This window comes from Dipteris shenzhenensis, chromosome 27 (assembly GCF_047967505.1).
Source record: "Dipteris shenzhenensis isolate YYH24624 ecotype China chromosome 27, Dip_SZ_1.0, whole genome shotgun sequence".
Lineage (NCBI taxonomy): Eukaryota > Viridiplantae > Streptophyta > Polypodiopsida > Gleicheniales > Dipteridaceae > Dipteris > Dipteris shenzhenensis.
Window position 1 is genome coordinate 701,816 of NC_141622.1, and position 20,419 is coordinate 722,234.

Sequence of the window (20,419 nt, forward strand, 5' to 3'; positions counted from 1 at the left end):
TTGCTGCGGGCTTAGATAGGATGTTATCAGGTGCACTCGTCACTAACTTAGCAACAGACACACATAACAAACAAGGTACTAACCTCTGAGAAGGTCCCGCCAGTTGCATCTGCATATGTTCCGCAGTGGGACTCTCCTGCATTTCTACGTCGCATTCAGATATTATCATATTAGCCGTGCGACGGTCTTTATTCAGTGGACAATCCTTCCACTGATGTCGCTGAAGGCAGCCGAAGCACAATCCTTCTTTTCTAGCTTTCTCTTTTTGTTCAGGGGTCAACGAGGACTTTGACTAAGCCCGGGCTGCCATTGGAGTTATTTTCCTTTTCACCCCAACGGTGGTACTTGCCTTTACTGGTTCCTCAACCGGCTTCACCTGCTTGGTTTGGCCACTTGGCTGCGAGACACTTGTCTTTGAAACCCATTTCCTCTGAAATCCCCCTTTTCTCGGGTGCTCATACTGAGTCCCTGCCTGCACAAATCCACCAGATCTGCCTCTGGCATCCTCATAGTTCAGGGCTACTGCTATAGATTCATCTAGTGTAGTCACATATTTAGCCCGAACTTCCATTTTGATCTTGTCGTTCAGTCCATAGATATAGTCTTTTAACTGAAGCGACATAGGGAGAGGGTCTGTTATCTTCATGACACATTCCCTGAATTTGTCAGTGTACTCTGCCACTGACAAGCTCCTCTGACGAAGATTTCTATAAGCATCCCAAGCTCGGGATTCTTCATCAGGTGGGAGAAAATGTTTCTTGAATTCAGCTTTAAACCCTTCCCAGGTGGTTGGAGCAACTTGATCCTTCTGTTGCTTTATCCACCATCTGTCCGCTGCCTCAATAAACAGGTGTGTGGCCTCGCGGATTTTCTTTAGATCGGATCTAATCTCACAAATGGCGAAGGCTTCTTCCCACTTGTGTAACCAAACCTCGATCACATCAGAGCTACGCTCGGTCATCCGACCAGCATACTTCTCCGGTCTATAATTAGCGATATTGGGCACTTTGACCCTTGCGCGCTCTAAGGAATGTATACTGGGCTCTGGCTCTGCTGGAGCTTTGCCCTTATCAATCCTAGACGGTCTAGCCGACAAGGCTTGCACCATCTCCCTGATCTCATTTTGACCAGCATTCACTTGAAGCTGCTGGTTCATAATCTGCTGTAAAGCATCCTCTAATATCGAAATCCTACCAATCAAAGTAGGTGCTGCCTGATGTGACATCTGTTGTGTGGATTGAATCCTAGATTCTTCAGGATTCATCCTGGAATCTTGTCCCTCGGTATCCATTTTTTTCTTGAAAGAAAAAACAAAATGTATATATCTCTTTTTTTCTTTTTCTTCTTTTTTTTTTTTTTCCCCCCCGAAAATATATACTCTCTCCCTTTTCTGTTTTTTTCTTTACACGCCAAACTCCAAAGTAATATATATACAACTTTTCGAATTTCTCTCTGCGGTACGCAATAACAGATTGGAAATGGAAAAACTAGAAACTCAAACGAAAGGAAAAAGATGCTCCCTGGGCTTTCTTCTTCTCAAAAACTCGTCCAAGTCCAAGTATCAGGAACTGATTCTGAATAGTCGATCCGCAGCGAATTTAATGCACCGAATGCAACTTCAAGACTCGAAATTTTCGCCCCTGCTTTCGTCAGTTCCGAGGTTTCACTCTAATCTCAGAATCTGATTCCTGAATGCACTGTTCTGCAACAAGCCCAATTTCAAGTACAAAGGAATCTAAACAGGTCCAAATCTGGAACAGTTTTCAGCGCTGAATTCCAAACTGTCGATCAGGAATTGTCAAATATCGATTTCAAGATTCCAATTTTGCCAGGACAGGCTGAGACCTCGAAGTAGATCAGATTCCACGCTGATTTACTTGCAGAATCAGAATCGAATATACAAACTGAGATTCGTCAAAATTACGCCTGTTCTAGAAGTTGCGCCTGATTTTTTTTTCATCGCTCCAGTCTACCGCCCATCGTCCAGTACAAAACGTGATCTATATCCTTCAAAAACTGCGCTCTGACCTCGCTCTGATACCAAAATGTCAACAAACTTCATCTATCCTAGTGCTTTCATTCTTCTAATTCTCTCCTTCGTCGTTGAAAATAGTCACGGGCGGTGGCTTTTCAGTTGTTCCTCCCAGCCAATTCTCAGGGATAGTAGATTCGTCATATTACGTACCATTTCTTCGTTATTTTCCATCATCCTTATCCATGAGACCCTCAATTCCCTAGATAGTTCTCCTTGCCAAATGTCAGCATTTTGGCCTCTCCACTTGGTGCACCATTTTACCCCTCTCTTGGGGCACATTAAAACCCACTTGCCCCTTGGCATTATTGCACATTTAGGTGCACCTAGGCCTTAGCACTCAGAACTATCTAGTCAATGCCATTCCGCCCTCACCTAGGACCTTGGCAGTTACTTCTCTTGACCATTTTAATTACGCACATTAACTATTACAAAAGTTGGTCATCTAAGAGAAAATGCCCACCGATCTATCCGAGGTCATGCTATCTCGGCTAGAGCATAACAAGAAGCATCTATATCACCCTCATGGCAGGCATCATATAAGGATTGCCGCAATGAGGCTCAAAAAGATTCATATGACTTGTGAATCTGCCGACCCAAGTATGCCAAATTATGCTCACTCCAAATTATCCAAAGAGCCCAATATCTCACCCAAGAGAGAAATAGTGAGTATTGAGACAAAGACCTCATAAATCTGCCAAATAGCCAAAAATGTTTCCCAAATCTGTGACTCGGGAAACGGAGCCGAAGATGATCTGAAATTCTCCCTAGGAGATTCCTAGAACACGGGCAGTGCCAAAGCAAATGAGGGACAGTCTGTGAAGGAGCCTGACATCTTAAACATGTGGATGGTGCAATGCGACGTTTGGCAAGTGTGACTCCCACTGGCAATGTGCCTATCATGCACCTCCAAAGAAAAAGTCTTTGTTTCAAAGGAATTTTACACTTCCATAATATCCGGAGATTCTTTCGCCACCATGAGAGGGGCTTCCTGATATGCCACAGAGTATTAGCATATTGCTGAATCCATGGAGCGGGCTGAAGAAGCCTGTAGGCTTTGATGGAGGTCAGGGCAGGCAGAGGAACAGGATGAGAGCATGTAGCAGAGGGGTGCAATTGCCAATCCATAAGCCTGTTTGTGTCAGCCACAGGGGGAACAGGTAGAAAAGGATGTAACAAATCAGCAATTTTCTTCCATGTCAACCTATAGTGTATTCCCAATGCATAGGAAGCAGTGGCTTGAGGAAAGGATAAGACATAGCCGTGATTATCTACCACATCATGTATATATCTAATTCCCAATTTCATGAGATTGTATGCCCGAACAGGTTCCTGTAAAGCTAGTGGAATGTCAAAGATGGCACTCCAATGAATACTTTCTTTCCTCATTGAGTTTGTCCCCGAGCTATTGTCAGGAGCCCATTTGACCTTAGAAAGTACTTGTTTCGAGTCAAGTATCAAAGCAGTAGAGAAAGGACAGCTAGGTATCTTCCCTACAAATCTCCCAATGACAACCTCCCAATGATCTGTAGTCCAATGACCATAAGCAGAAGTCCTCATGTTGACACACATGGATGCTATCATACAAGTCCATGGCTGTTGTTGGCGGAAAAAAGTATGGAGCATAGTCGCCTTCCTTGCAAGTACATGATATCTTATATTGAGGATATTAAGTCCCCCATGCATCCTAGGAGAGCACACCATTTTCATCTTCATCAATCTCAATGCTTTCACAGCAGTTTTTGTCTTCCATAACATCTCCATAGCTTGAGACATTAAGGCTGAAATATCTCTGGAGGACCAATGCAGCAAAGGCAAAAAGAACTGGACATAGGACATTACAATGGACTGTACTATTTTGAGCCTGACATGAAGTGGCCACGTAGAAATTTTCCAGTATTGCAGTTTATGTTGAAGTCTTTGGAAGATCCATTTTAAGTGCTGCTTCCTGGGGATATGCCATCCTATAGGATATCCCAAATGTCTGACTACATCTTTGGAATGCACAACCTGACTTGGCCAAAGAATAGAATGCCAGTCACATTGTTTCAGGGGAAGCAATTTAGATTTGTCAAAATTGACATGCAATCCCGCTGCCAATCCATACAATGATAGAGTGGTCATAAGCATGTGAACTTCCCGGGGAGAATTATGTGGCATAAAGAAGGAATCATCAGCATATGCTTGTGCCAAAAAAGATGCAGCCCCAGGGATTTTAAGACCAGTCATCTGTCCTGTATTTGTAAGATGATCAAGATACATTAAGAGGGGATGGGTCGCAATGGCATAGAAGAGAGCACTAAGAGGGCAGCCCTGTCTAACTGATCTACCCAATGTCTATGACCGAGATAGATGACCCCCAAGAATGCACTGAGAAGTACAGCCAGAATAAAGCCAGAAGAAATGCAGATGCGCTGTGTTCTATTGTCTGCAGTGTAAGTGATTCTGTCATTCTCTCGAGTTTTTGTGCTTTTCGATGGGATTTATCTTTGGACCAAAGCCCAACTTTGTCATGATTTGAGAGATAAAATCCCATTGAACAGTGTCAAATGCCTTAGCAATATCTACCTGCAATATGAGCACATCTTGATGCGAGTACTTAGCATATTCAATTGCAGTCAATGCATTGGAGATATTGTCATGGATTTGTCTTCGCGGCACAAACCCATACTGATGAGGATGAAGGCCCGCATTCAGTATCCCGTGAAGCCTATACACAATCATTTTGGCAATGAGTTTGTAAACTACAGGCATCAAAGTAATAGGCCTCCAATCTGACATATGGTCACACAGATGTTTTTTGGGCACAAGTTTGACTATGCCATGCTTCCAAGAGTGCAGTAACTGATTTGCTTGCCAGGCGACATTGATCATTTGCAAGAGGCATCCCAGCCAGGGGACTTGTATTTGCCGAGGTGGAACAAGGCATTATCAAGTTCTGTATCAGTAAAAGGTCTCTCCAAGGTAAGAGCATCACCCATTTCCACTATTTCAGAAACATATTGGAGGAATTTAGTCCTCGCATCAGTCATTTGATTTGATGGGGAACCAGGAGCAGAGAACAATTTCTGGAAATAATTTTGGCATTCATCTTGGAGATTAGAGAAAGAGTGCGTCCAAGAGCCATCTAGCTTCCTTACCCTTAGACATGAGTTTTTCTTTCGAGTAGCATGCAGGCCCTGGAAAAAGGCTTTTGATGAGCAGCCCTTATCCATGAGGGGCTTCATTCTTGCTCTAATATGCCATTTGTGCAATTTCCTCTGATCATTAGCAGTCAATTTAATCCGAGCATGTGAAAGGGAATCATTTTCTGATTCAGAGAGAGGCCTTAAATGTGAAAATTCAGTCAATTGTTGTGCTGTCCTTTTTGCCCATTTAACTTCATTCCTCCATTTAGTCATATGCCAGTTTCCATACTCCCTAATGACATTCTGTATACGAGAGACAAAGCTGTCCCAAGCATAATCCATGTCCTCCTGGGCATGCAAAGCAAGGGATGAATTGCAAGTCTGATCATTTGCTGGAAATAGCGATGTCGGAAATAAGCCTGATTGACATGCAATAATCTACTGGAAAGGGGTGGCAAATCATCCAGTGGCATACCAAGGTGCAGATTCATCCATAATGGGGCATGATCTGACAAGCCCAATGAGAAATCTGTGAGGAGATGAGGGCTAAAATCTGCATATTGTTGTGGGTAAAACAAATACCATCTGTCAAGCCTTGCCCAGTATGTAGTAAGTGCATTATGATGAAAAGTATATCCAAGCACTGACCCTTGGAGAAGCAGCCATAAATCTTCAGCCTGCACAGAAAGAAGCATGCTATCCCATTTCTGCCTTTCCAATGATAGCATATGAGATCTTGAAGTGGTGTTATCTCTTGGTAGAGGGGAATTATTAAAATCTCCACAAATGAATGCATTAGATCTCCATGGATATTTGCTTAAAGAATCCCATAAAGAAGCCCTCATGGCAGAGGTCTAGGAGGCATAGACTGATGCAAACTCAAGAATATCACCATTGACATTACATTGTATGACCATCCATCTGCCATTGCTGTCATTAAAGGCTAACTGAGGCTCTAGCTCATGTCTAACCATTATGCACCCCTGAGTAGGTAGTGGTACCAGCATAGTATATGTGATAACCGCCAAAATAATCATGATGACCAACTTTAGAGTGTTGATTATGCTCTTGCAAACAAACAATATCTGGCTGCATTTTATGTACATAATTCCATAAAGGCCTCCACTTTGAAACATTGCAGAGGCTCTGTACATTATATGTAAAGCACTTAAGTGTTTGATGCATGAAAAAGGTATATACAGTAAAGTATAAGTATAGAACAAGATGTCAGAGAGGCAAAGCATGTGCCTGCATGGGCTGCGTTCCCTCATGATCCATGAAAGAAATAGCATTCTCCCCTTCTTCAGAATCACATATGTAGATGCCCTTCTTCAAAACCCCCACCCAGTTTTGAAGGACAGGAGCTGAAGTAGAAGCCTGTCCTGGTGAGGGAGAAGAAGCATCCCATTGACGAGATTGAAAGGGGCGTTGCTTCAATACAACCACCTTCTTAGGCTGTTGAAAACCATCCCGATCGATTCCCGCAGATTCCTTCATCTTCTCTTTTTCTTTATCTTTTCCTTTTCCAGCAAGTGATTGCACCTGATTAATTGGTTTGGCATTCTTTGCTCCATTTCTATTTGCTGTCTTAGCTTGCAAATTCTCATTCTTTTCCCGTGTCTGGGGCGGCAAGGCATTAGGAGGGGGTTGATGCAGAACCATTGGGCATTCAGAGGCTAGATGCCCAAACTTGTGGCAGGCAAAACAAGCTCCTGCAAACACACCCCATTTCAATTCAAAATACTTTTTTCCCAATTGCACTTCCTTCAAAATACTGTCTTAGCTTGCAAATTCTCATTCTTTTCCCGTGTCTGGGGCGGCAAGGCATTAGGAGGGGGTTGATGCAGAACCATTGGGCATTCAGAGGCTAGATGCCCAAACTTGTGGCAGGCAAAACAAGCTCGTGCAAACGCACCCCATTTCAATTCAAAATACTTTTTCCCCAATTGCACTCTCTCAACTTCCACTGCAATAGAAGGAGGGGTAGGTGTATCAGTGTCCCAGAGAATGCAGAACTTGTTACGGTTTCCCATAGGGCGTGGAGGACAGATGACCTGTCCCAAAGAAGCAGCCAAGCCAGGCAATTCTTCATGCATATAATCCGCGAAGTTAACAACCTTAACCCATAGAGGACAATGATGTCGTATAAGACTTTGATACTCCTTGTTTGGGGACCAAGGCATAGCATGTACCATCTACTTCCCGTAAAAGAGGGGAGAAAGCTCAAATAGCCTCTGCTTGCACAAAGCATCTGATAAATGCACCTCATAAAAGCCTCTACATGCAAAATAGACTCCCTCTACAAAGCATCCTCCAAGGATGGACTTGATCCACTGTGCAACATCACTGGCTGCTGGGATTCTTCCTGGAAAGAAAATTATTACTGCGGTTTGAGATAGCTTCGTGAGAGGATTCACGAGGGATGGCAATTTTAATTTGTATGTGACCTCTGGAACTGGTTTGCCCCATTCCTGTCGTGACTGCTGAAAGTCATCCTTAAGTGTATGAAACACGTATTGAGCTTCCATAGTAAGCTCATCATCTTGTGATGCAGGCTGTGAAGGACGGCGCTTGGCATCTGCAGGTCTTTCTTTTCGAGCATATGTACAAACATCCGAACCTGAAGCCATGATTGAAATACGGCAAGGCAAGAAAGACTGTACGGAGAAGTATAGAGTGAAAGAAAACGAGACAGAGAACTGTACGGAAAAGCACAAGAGGAAAACCCAGAACTGTACGGAATAGGTACTGGATTGTACTGACAAGGCTGGACTGTACGAAAATACCAATGGGACTGTACGGAAGAGGCTGGATTGTACGGAGATGCTGACGAGGCACGGAAAGGACTGCGCTGTACGAAAATACTGACAAGACTGTACGGACGTACGGAAAGCAGACCTCAAAAAAAGAGTGCGGCGATGCAGGCAGGTACGGATTTGTGCGCGGATCTGCGCAGAGGTAAGTCGACCCTACCCTAGTTGCTTGTACGATCGTACGGAAACCGTATGGCGACCGTACAGGTGTACGGACAGAAAGGGGGCTTGTAAGGAATCCTTGGCGAGGCTGGAGAGCAGAGGCCACACTCTCTCTCACACACACTCCCCAAAAAAAAACACACACACACACACACACATTCTCACGCGCGCGCGCGCACACACACACACACACATATATATGTATATATATAGAGAGAGAGAGAAGATGGAAACTGCAGTGTGGCATCATTACGATGGTACTCTGTGGAGGGTTCAAGCCCAAGGGGGGAGCATGGTGGTGTATGAGGTTACTGTGGTCTCCTAGCTATGGCACTTGTTCAACGCTTGGCCACAGCTAGGAGACCACAATGGACCACACACACCGACCGTCAGCAGCACTCTATTATCGGTTGCCAGAAAAGCAAGCAAGTCAAACAACCTCAAAAAGGACGGCAAGATGTTGATGACATCAACAACTATTGAAACCGCATTGGATTACAAACGAAAAGTACCATCATGCAAAATCCCACAGCTGCAATAGCCTTAGCATCATCCCTAGCTTCAACATCAGCATCATCCTTGACCGCGTCATCATGATTGTCATGTGCATATGTCAACATCGGCATGTTGACATGTCCTTCTAGTCCACCAACCTCCACCTTGCCCCCTTTTCTCACCTTATTACCCCTTAGCTAGCCACCCTTTCCACATGTAGCCGAGCTCACCTCAACCATCTCCCAGATGTCCGCGAAACCATCTTAGTCTTCTTTCATCTCCATCCCTCTGTCCCTATCCCTATCCCACTCGCACAGTCCCCCTTCATCCCCTCCCTATTTGTTGCCCGGTTCCGACCCTCCATACAGCTGTCAACCTACCTACTTTACCCATATCAGTGAGAACAAATTCCACCCCCTTGGAGACTCGGGAGCAAATTGTCATATGGAGGTAAACCTCCTTCGTGCAAGAGAGGTTGAGCATGATAGATGTATCCAGCGCCTTGATCAGGAGTGTTAAAGCTCCGTAAGGAGCTTGTTGGCCTAAGCCATCAAGTGGCGAAATCCTCAAGAAGAACTAGGCTAGTGGTGGAGGTGCGCAGATAGCCACCATGCAATCAGCCATTGACGAACTTTCAGATGGGTAGTGGTTGTGAAACGAGAGCCTGAGAATGCCCTCATTTTGGCCAAGGGACGAGGTCTATGAGACTCAGAGCACTGGGATGATTTGGATTTATAATGGTACCTTTTGGTCAGATCCAAGGAATTTCTCGGAGACATACACAGGACGAGATATAGCTTATTATAATGGTACCTGATGTTCAAATCCAAGGAATTTCCTAGAGACATACACAAGACAAGATATAGTTTTCTACACAGATACTCATGAGAGCCCAGGGTGCCTATTGCCTATAGTTTGTGGGTACAGGTGGAAGATAACAAGACTCGAGAGACATGTGGGTTTTGTGTATCAGGATTGGCACTGCTATATAAGTTAGCTCTTAGGAGGATGATCTTTGTTGAGACATAGGACACACATTCTAGCTTTCTCTGCATAAGGGGGCCCCTTTTGAATGTGACTAGGATGTAGAGGATGTAGTGGGACTTCACCTGGGGCATGGCATCCTGGCTGACATAAGGAGTTCATGCCTTTTCAATAAAGATGGTTTTGCCAACCTATGAGATTTCAGGACAGAGTTTCTTTTCGATCGATGTGCCAGACGTGACTTGTCCTTCTTGCTAGTGGCCTCCACCCTCACCTGAGGATTGTGTATGGGTGACAATGTCCAGCATTACTGCTTGGAAGATTTGAGTCGACCATTGGAGTCTAGTGATCAGAGGTTAGCAGGTACCTCCAACAGCCACCCTTTCGTTGCCTTATGTGCCATGTGGGAGTGGGGGACGACGGGTTCTTGGACAACAATGAAAAGGAAGAGGCGTTTTTACAAGGCTTAGCTTGCAGATGTTTTCTACACTTTCATGAAGCAAGGCATCCTCCAGTTGTATAGTCCGCACCCTGGTTCTTGGCCTCTATTTCTAAGATTCTTTAGGCAACGAGCTGGGTTCTCTAGAAACAAGCTGGTTGACAGCCAAAACTCTTTCTTGTTTTCTTCCACGATCAACGCCACACGGATACCTGATTTCTATGGTTGGTTTTTTCTCAAGCATTAATATAATGTTATTTTCTTTTGGGAAGAAACACTATCGGTTTCTCATTAATGTTTATGTCGCACATGAGCTTTGTGCATTTCACTTTTACATATTGTGTAAGTTGCCTAAGCATGAATTGGAATTCCAATTTGTTTTTAATGGCATCACATTTACATAGGACATTCCACCTTGCCACACAATGAATAGTTATTTACAAGCCAAAGGAGTGAATACTTTAAGTAGACTTTCAAATAGCTCTTAAAAGACATGCCATTTAGACATAATCTTTTATTTGAATTCCAATTCGTTTCATTGTTTTATATTTGGATAGGTAATGGTACATATAGACTTTTGATTGTGTATATCAAATCTCTATATGCCTTTTTTTCAAGTCACAGTTCTATCTTACATCTGTCTCTTCCATTGTGTATTCCAAGGTAAATTAAAGAAGTTCAACTAATGATGTATGTCTTGATTGTAGGATCTAATCCCAAAAGGAAAAGCCGGCGATGGAGAGCTGCTATTGAGTAAGACTGTCGAGTTCTCAAAATCTGAAGCTTCTTTTTTCAGCTTTCTTAAAAGCGAATAAAGGCTTCTCTCAAATTCCTAGAAGAGCACAATAAATGTTTTTAAAAGTTTAGGGTCCACATGATCTAGTGTCTCCATGACAAATAAATTCTAGTTCTTACAAGTTTTTCTAGAAGTAGAACATCTATTCAAAGAAAGAATAGCGAAAATCTACTCTGTAATTTACTTTGACTCCAATTGTCGTTTCAAATGAAAATAACATGGGCCTCTTTTCTTCATGGCTTCCACCGAAAGAAGCATACTTTAGATGGAAGATTACCAACCTCTAGGTTGTTGTTATCTAAAAGAAATTGTCATATCCAAGGAGGTTTCAGGCTCTTCAATCAAAGCAAGTGATAGTTTAATCACTAGGGTCTTTGTAATCATGACAAATATAGAGACCATTATGAAAATATGGAAGAAGACCTAGGGAGATATAGAAGTATTCAACTCGAGGTTACATTGTGAATTATTTATAAATTTCTTCTTATTTTTTGGTGGATCATTTCATTCACTTGTTAGGTGGTACAAGGTAATCAAAGTGCTTAGTAAGCCAACTATTATACAAGAGTGGAGTGTGGTCATCAATTTATTGAATTGTTAAACATGCAATGGTGGATATAGAGGAGTAGCATTAAATTTTCTTGTAAGTTGTGACTTGAGGAAGGGTAAAGTCTTGAGTTCTATTCGCTCTAGATTTGAGGTGGGGAGAATTTATGATGACAAAGATTAAGAAAACTTGGTTGGTTCTTAAAAGGTTTCTTCATGCTTTGATTAAATGAGAAGGTTGGGGATTGAGGCTATGAGGGAGGAGCTCAACAAATGTCATCTTCAACTGTGTCATGGTTTACATAGTAAAAAAATTCTTTGTGCTATCCTTTTGAAGATAGGTACACGGATAGGTACACGAAGGGGGCCCCTTAACTAGCGGTTCTTGTGAAGATAATCAATGTATCGTTGTAAAAATATTACAAGTTTTATGTTTTCACTTCCTTGGTCAAGTTTTCCTCAAAAGATTCTGTTTTGGTTAGGAGGGGTGATGAGTTACTATAAACTCAAACAAACTTCAATTATGTTCCGAAGTAAAACAAAAAGAGAGTAGTTGTGAACAAAAAGAGAGTAGTTGTGAACAAAAAGAGAGTGAGAGTGAGCTGAACGTAAGTGTATTGAATAGTGGACTGAAATGAAGACAAAAGATAAGTGAGGGGTTTTGTCTAAGTGACAAAACCCTATCTTATCCACTAACTGTAGTTAGGGTGCCCCTAACCTACTTATTACAATACATTGGCCACTGCCCCTACAGTGCCACTGTGGTGTACAAGGTAGTGATCAATCACCAAAAGAAGATAAGTTTAGGGCACTGCGAAATGCCTAAAACTTCTCAAGTGGAAGTGCTTTGGTGAAGATGTCTGCAACATTGTCATGTGTTGACACATAGATCATATTGATCCCGCATGCAACTTCTCTCTGACATAATGATAATGAACCTCAATGTGCTTCGTGCGAGCATGAAACACAGGATTCTTTTTCACTGCTATAGCACTCTGACTATCAGTAGGAATTGAAGAAGGACCCTCCAATAAGAGACGAAGATCAGCGAACAAATGTCGCAGCAAAACACATTCAACTGTCGCTATGAAAGCTGCCCTATACTCAGCTTCACATGAGGAAGTAGCCACTGTAGATTGGCTCTTGCTCAACCAAGAAATGCAAGCTTTGCCGAAAAAGAAATAATTACCACTAGTGGACTGCTTGATATCATAGTCTCCAGCCGAATCTGAATCACTGTAAGCATGCATTTGCAAGTCACCCCCCCTGGAAAACATCATGCCATAAGACTTTGTGCCTTGCAAATAACGGAAGATGCGTTTTACAGCCTACCAATGTGGTGTCTTTGGGTATGCATATATATGCTCACCTGAGATACTACATACTAAATATCAGGCCTAGTATTGCACAAATAAATAAGGCATCCAACAGCCTGGTTGTAAAGTGTGACATCCATTGATTCACCTGCATCATACATAGTGAGCTTCATCAGCCGCGGCTCCATGGGAGTGGCTGTAGGCTCGCAATCATGCATGTTGAACCTATCCAAGAGCTTCTGCACATACTTGGATTGAGACATTATGATGCCACGCTTGTCTTGTATAAATTGGATCCCCAAATAAAAATTTAATATGCCCAAATCTGTCATGTCAAATTCAGCTTTCAACTCTGCTTTGAAATCTGCAATTATTTCCTCATTTGACCCTGTGAGCAGCATGTCATCTACGTAAAGAATGATGACCAAAATACCCCCCCCATCCTTCTTGATGTAGAGGGTGCTTTCCGTGGGACTATTATGTAACCCCTTACTTGCCCCTAGGAATGCATCAATCTTGGCATACCATGCACGTGGGGCTTGTTTCAGCCCATATAAAGCTTTGTTAAGCTTGCAAACCTGAAGTGCATTCCCAGAAAGTTCAAATCCAAGAGGTTATTGGACATTTTCCCATTAAGGAAAGCTGTTTTTATGTCCAACTGATGGACATTCCAAACAAAAATTTGCAGCCATGGCAATAACTGACCTTATGGTGGTCATCCGGGATGTAGGAGCAAAAGTCTCCTCATAATCTATGCCCTTCTTCTGTGCATAGCCTTTGGCAACCAGCCTTGCCTTGTACCTGTCAATGGACCCATCTGGCTTCCTTTTCACGTTAGAAACCCACTTGGTACCAATGTCATGCTTACCTGGTGGCAAATCCACAACATCCTAAGTCTGATTTTTCGCAATGGCCTACAATTCATTGTGCATGGCATGCATCCAATGCACATTATCCTTTGATTCTTCAAAAGAGTCAGGTTCTTCTTCATCAAGAAGAGTACCTACATAAGCTGTCTCAATTGAAAGAGCCTCCCCCTCCCCCCCCCCCTGCGTGCCTTACTGCACTATGAGTCTTGCCAGGCAATGAGGCCTAAAGCCTACTCTCCCTGAGAGTCTGTAGCAAGCAATTCGGGACTGTTTTGGCTGCGTGTCTCTCTTGAATCTCTTGCCTGACAACTTCATCCACACCTTGCGGAGGTACAAACTCAGCCTGTGGCTGAATTGGGGCATGTGGATGAGAAAGAGGTTGGTGTAAATTCTGATTTTCAGCATGAGCTTCAGGTGGGGAACCAAATGCTCTAGGAAGCATCCCCTCAAAAACATCATCTGAAGAAGCTGGAATTGTAAATTCAGCATGTGTATGTGCTGAATTTTCTGAAAATATAACATCTCTACTCACAAAAATCTTGCGAGAAGCAGGATTGTAGAGACAATAGCCTTTGCTTTGTGCACTGTACCCAATAAAAATGCATTATGTGCCTTATCTGACAACTTATGTCGAAACTCCACAGACACATGGGAACACAACCAAAAACTCTGAAATGATCCATTGAAGGCTTTCTCCCATGCCATGACTCATAGGGAGTGATTGTCTTCAAACCCTATGTGGGAGCCCGATTCAAAACATAGTTGGCACACATGAGGCCTTCGAGTCAAAACCAATGAGGAAACTTGTTATTGGTAAGCATGCATCTATCCATCTCCATAAGAGTGCGATTCTTGCGCTCAGCTTTGCCATTTTGCTGAGGTGTAAGCCTCGCTGTAAGCTAACATAATAGAGATAACCACCAAAAGCAGGTGTCTGCATGGGACCGCAGACATCACTGTGAATGAGCTGTAATTTACGTGTAGCTCTCACTGCACCATCCTTCTTACCTGGCATGCCATAACTTTGCATTTTGCATCACTGAAAGTGCAAGATCGGATCTTTTTTCATATATGTCAAGCTGAAAAAGACCCTAATACAAAGTGGCAGACAACATCAAAGCATAGTCATTCTCTTTGTCTCTAATTGCACACTTAGCATCATCGAATATAACCTCAAATCCTCCTCTAATGAGAGAGGACAGTGAAAGCAAATTCTTCTTTATACCTGGCACATTGAGAACATCTAAAATTCTAAAATCTGTGCCATCAGTGGATGTAAGGATGATATTCCCCACTCCACACACTGAATAAGAAGTATCTGCACAAGTCACCTTCTTTTTAGTAGGTGGAGAATGCAGAGATGCAAAAAGGCTCTTCTTAGAAATAATGTGCTTGGAAGCACCATTATCAAAATACCAAGTATTCAGTGTCTCATTGACACTAAGAGAAAGAAAAGAAAGAAATAAATTTTATTAGAGTCGTCGGAAGACCGATGGGTCTATGAGACTGAAAGAAAACCTGATACAAATCACAGTAAGGGTGGAGCTACTGAAACGAGCATCATCACCCGTGCTGAATCCTTAGTCTGATCATACATAATCAAATACATCTGGATGTAACAATGAAAAGAAAAGAACTGGAGTGGAGCGGAATCCTCCGTATGTCATGTCCCCCTGGCTCGTGCATAGCTGATGATGGGACGTTGGTGCCCGCGTCAAGGTGTGCCGTGCGTCTTGGTCTCTTGGACAAGGCTCGACGCAAGACTAGAGCCATCGTGACTCTCGTGGGACGTATCCCGGGTCTAAACAATGACAGGACGTCCCCCAGAGTGATCTGTGTGTCCCCTCGATGTCTTGTGTGTCATGCTGCGATCGTCTGATCGGGGTCTCTGTCACGTCGGCAGCTAGAGACTAGACGATCAATGTCACTCGATGGGAAGAACTCTGTGATCCTGTTCTAAGAGGTGTCTGATGATGTGGCCAAGCCCCGTCGCCCGAGTAAGTACTCTCTATGTCGGCCTCCCTCGTGAATGAAGACCGCGAGGCATCTTTGGTCTGGGTAGGCGAGAAATCTGGAAAGGAGCCATCTCTAAAGAGTCAGTGGTAGCGACCTCGGATCTCGTAGTACACTGGGCACCTGAAAATAAAATGCTCCTCCGACTCGACCTCTCGACAGTCGCACAGTATGCATAAGCAATGCTCCCTAGGAATCCCCTTTGCTCTGCCGCTCTCTATGCGGAGGCGGTGTGATGATACCCGAAACTGTCCGATGGAGATCTATAGTGAGTAGTGTACCCCGGTGGTGTGATGAATCCCTCCTCCGAAATCCGAAGATAGTAATCTCTGTAGAAACTCAGCTTCACTGGAAGCTCCCTCGGCTCCAACCAGGTCCTAAAGGTGTGTAGCTGCAGGAGATCCTCTCGAATGACCTGGTTGGTATGTGGCCCAATCGGGATGGTGGGTGAGAGTACCGGACGGGTATCTAAATTGTACTGAAAATCACAAACCGTCCGTGAGTCCGTGCATACCAACATCGCTCGTCTCCCTCTGTTGCCAATCTCATGGAGGAATCGAGAGCCAACCATGGCAACCTCTGTCTCCCTGATGTGCAGTCTCCACATGATCTAACCCGGTATAGATATGTGATGGTCTGAAAGGCTGCATCTAGCTGGAGTGGAGAAGCACCAAACTCGGCCTGAATGATGTGATGTGGTACAGACGGTTTCCCCCGGATCATCCGTGAGAGCATGAGGGTCTGCAAGCGCTCCACCCGTGTCCACTCTATCTTTGACATGGCAGGCCCCCAACAAGGGCCGCCATACATACCGACTGGTCGGACCAAGGAGTCGAAGAGAAGAGCCTTGGTCCGAGGGTCCTAGAAGTAGGAGTGAAAGCACTGTCTCTCTAGCCGAGCCAATGAGGCGTATCCCCTGCTCAGTCTGGCCTGCATCACTGGTCTCATCGTGAAGATTGGGACAGAGAAGATGACCCCCAAGTAAGTGTATGAGGATACGATCTCAACTGGTGACCCACCCAAAGTAAAAGTAAACTGCTTCCGTTGCATGTTTGCTCGAGAGGTGGTAAAGAACATGACCTTGGTCTTGCCAAGGTTGACCTCCAAATCATGGGATAAACAAAAAGCCTGCAGTGCATCCAGGTGTCGCTGGAGCCCCTCGGGTGTGGACGACAAAAGTGCCACATCATCTGCATAAAGAAGAATCTTGATGATGATCCCGGCAAGTGAGCAATTGGTCCCTCCGAATGTCCCCATGAAAGTCTCAAGCTCATCGATGTAGAGGCCAAACAGGGTCGGTGATAAGGGACAACCTTGTTTGACCCCTATGGTACTCAGGATCTCATCTGTCCAACCTGCGCCTGTACAAACTCGGCGTGAGACTCTCTCATACAATGCCATGACTACCCAGATGATCTCCTAATCAAATCCCAGTGTCTGTAGGCGTGTGATAAGACGAGTTCGAGGTACTGTGTCAAAGGCTTTGCAGAAATCCACAAAGCAACAGTATACCCTCTTCTTCCGTGATCTGGCCTCCTCAATGACCCTCCTGAGTGTGAGTATGTGATCCATAGTCCCATGGTCTCGCCTGAAACCGGCCTGACCCTCTGCTCTGAGTCTCTCATCTCTGCGAACAGGCTGACCGATGCATCCAATACAGCTGCATAGATCTTGGACATCACATGTCCAATCATGATAGTCCTGTAGTTACTCTGGTCCATGGGATCCCCTACCTTGTTCATGGGGGTGATGGTGTTGAGTGTCTAAGTGCGGGGGAAGCTTTGTGTTACGCTCAAGTCGAGGTAACATGACCTCGGAAGGGTCAGTCGGCATTTTCCTTTAAAGGATCAATGGTTGTATTATATTTGTTTGGACTTTCTGTAAATGATCAAAAAGGAATAAAGGTCAAGGTCCTTGGTGAGGGTGACATGGCACTAGAGTAGGTGGATCTAAGGCTAAGGGACCTAAATGCATTAAATGTGCCTAGGGGCAAATGGTTTTAATGATATCCCAAGAGAGGGGTAAATGATGCATTAAAGAGGGACCCTAGAAAGAAGACATGTGGCATACTAGATCCATCTAGGGAATTTCGGGGCTTGGTGGAATTTTGTAGGCAGGAGCTTCACGTAACAACAGGATTTTGCTAAGAGCCTGCTACCACCGAGGTTGGCTGGGAGGAAAATTGAGGTGCCTATGCCTGTGAATCGTGAATCAGTTAGGAGTAAACAGATTAAGTCGTTTCATTTGGTATCAGAGCTGCAGGTGATTGGAAAAGGGGGATCACAAGAGGTTTTGGGCTGGCCAGGTGCATGCTTAAGCTCACGGGCTGTTTGCGTCATCTGGTTCGCATTATCTGCAGTGGTTTGTCAACCTTGGAGTTGCGTGTGAAAGGATGGCAGGATCACATACAGTCGTAGGTTAGCTTCAGGACTCCTTGGTATCGCGAGAAGGGGCTAGCTGTTTTAATCTGGTGGTGTCGTATATTTCGTCGATAATTTGAAGGTGTGGAAGACAAACAGCGCACGACGAGAGCCGCTTACGCGATAGTTCAGACAGATTCGGTATCCGATTACCAATGCGTCCAAACTGAAGAAAGTGGTAACTGGGCATGGTCCCTTAACGATTCTCAAAGCGAAGCCTCAACTACGAGCTGGCAGGATACGTCTGCAAGCTCCACCGACAGCAGCCTTATCAGTCAGCGATAGGAATCGAGTGAAGGATTTTGCGTTGTACCTATAAGATACACTAAAACACTACGCGGAAGATCTACAGACACAAGGTCTATTAAAAGGGCGTCGTGATTACCTGGTAGAGATATTCATTTAGTATCAAGCTACCATATCTTGATGCGATCGAACCAAGTATTGGTTTAATGGTTTAACGAAACCATTAAGAGATGGATAGAAGACCAAATGCTGGTAAGCCTGTCTACTGATTTCATAAAGCACACGCTATGGTACAAATGGGGCCCAAGAATGGCTTACCACGATGCGAGGGGAACATGCAGCAAGAATTATAACCAGGGAGCTCTCTATGCCTTCTAAGCTTTGTTGGAGCATATGCTTGTTTATTTGCCTCCGTGTTTGAGTCAACTTAGATTGCAGGAGTTTCCCTAGTATAGGAAAAAGTGGGTTTGGTTACAGTGTGATATATGCCTGGTTTAGCTATAAATTTGGAAGTTGGACTTGTGATTTGTAATTACAGTTTCAAGCGGTGTTTTATTTTTATTTATTTATTTTTTTTTTAAAACACCCATTGACCTAAATGGAAGTAGAAGAAGAAGCTTCTAGGATGGATCCCGTAGAGTCGGGAGTCCGGCCGACCCCGCAGGTGTCGCGCCCAGCAGGTCATACACTGTCTGGCAGAATTGCAATGTTAGAGGATGCCTTGCAACAGATTTTAGCGCAGCAGTTACAAACAAATGTAGGGCAGTCTAAGCTCAGGAAAATGGTGCATAGTATGTTTGCTAGACCATCTCGTGAGGAGAAAGGTAAATCTCCGATGGAACCGGAGTCCAGTGTTTGTACGGTCGAGCCTAGGAGGGCTAAGGTGCCTAATATTGCCAATTATAGGCCAGAAAAGTATTCTGGTCGGATGTTTGACCGGAGTTCCAATATCATTGACACCTGGTTACACAAATGCGACGAGGCCTTCGCCATTTGTGAAATCAGAAATGATATGAAGAAAATCCGCGAGGCCACCCATATGTTTAATGAGGTAGCGGATAGGTGGTGGATAAAACAACAGAAAGATGGAGTAGCATCCACTACTTGGGAGGGGTTTAAAGAGGAATTTAGAAAACACTTCCTACCTCCTGACGAAGCATCCCGAGCTTGGGATCAGTATCGAAACCTTCGTCAGAGAAATTTATCAGTGGCAGAATACACTGATAAGTTTAGAGAAAGTGTAATGAAGGTTGATGAACCCCTACCTCTGTCAATCCAAGTAAAAGATTTTATCTTTGGATTGAATGATCGAATCAAGATGGAAGTTTGGGCTAAGTATGCGAACACGCTAGATGAAGCAATTGCCATAGTCCTGAACTATGAGGATGCAAAAGGGAAGAGACCAAGTGGGTTTGTGCAGGTTGGGACTCAGTATGGGTACCCAAAGAAAACTGGGTTTAAGAAGAAGTGGATTAGCAAAGGGAGTGCCTCACAGCCTAGTGGTCAAGCCAAGCAGGCAAAACCAATTGAGACTCCTAAATCAAGTACCACCATTGGAATGAAAAGAAAAGTAACACCAATGGCAGCCCGGGCTTGGTCGAAGTCTTCTTTAAACCCAGAGCAAAGGGAAAAAGCGAGGAGAGAAGGCTTGTGTTTTGGATGCCTTCAGCCTCATCAGTGGAAAGATTGTCCACGAAACAAAGATCGTCGAATGGCTGAGATGATGGTCTTAGAATGCAACGTGGAAATGGAGGGAAGTCCCAGAGCAGAACAGATGCATATTCAGCTAGCGGGATCTTCTCAAAGGTTAGTACCTTTTTTGTTATGTGTGTCTGTTGCTAAGTTAGTAACTAGTGCACCTGATAATATCCTGTCAAAGCCCGCAGCAACTGGGTATACAGCCTTTAATGATACGGAGTTAATTAAGATGAAAGGGCAAGTAGCTAATCATGATGTCATTGTGTTGTTTGACTCAGCGTCAACGCACAATGTAATTAACTCTAAGCTTGTAAAGAGGCTGAAACTAAAGACTAGCCCATCTGACTATGCATATACTGTCAGGACGGCAGACGGAAGTAAAAGTAAAAAGACTAGCCCATCTGTCAATCCAAGTAAAAGATTTTATCTTTGGATTGAATGATCGAATCAAGATGGGATTAA

At 44.0% G+C, this 20,419-nt stretch overlaps 1 protein-coding gene across 5 annotated transcripts in view; it reads left to right on the forward strand.

The window, feature by feature from the left end:
- Positions 1-20,419, forward strand: part of PTAC14 (plastid transcriptionally active 14) — a 216,263-nt gene that overhangs the window by 181,275 nt on the left and 14,569 nt on the right. For all 5 annotated transcript variants that reach the window (XM_087399046.1, XM_087399049.1, XM_087399047.1 and 2 more), the window contains exon 12: positions 10,761-10,806. In XM_087399046.1, the coding sequence (XP_087255172.1) occupies positions 10,761-10,806 (46 nt within the window). The remainder of the gene's footprint in view (positions 1-10,760; positions 10,807-20,419) is intronic.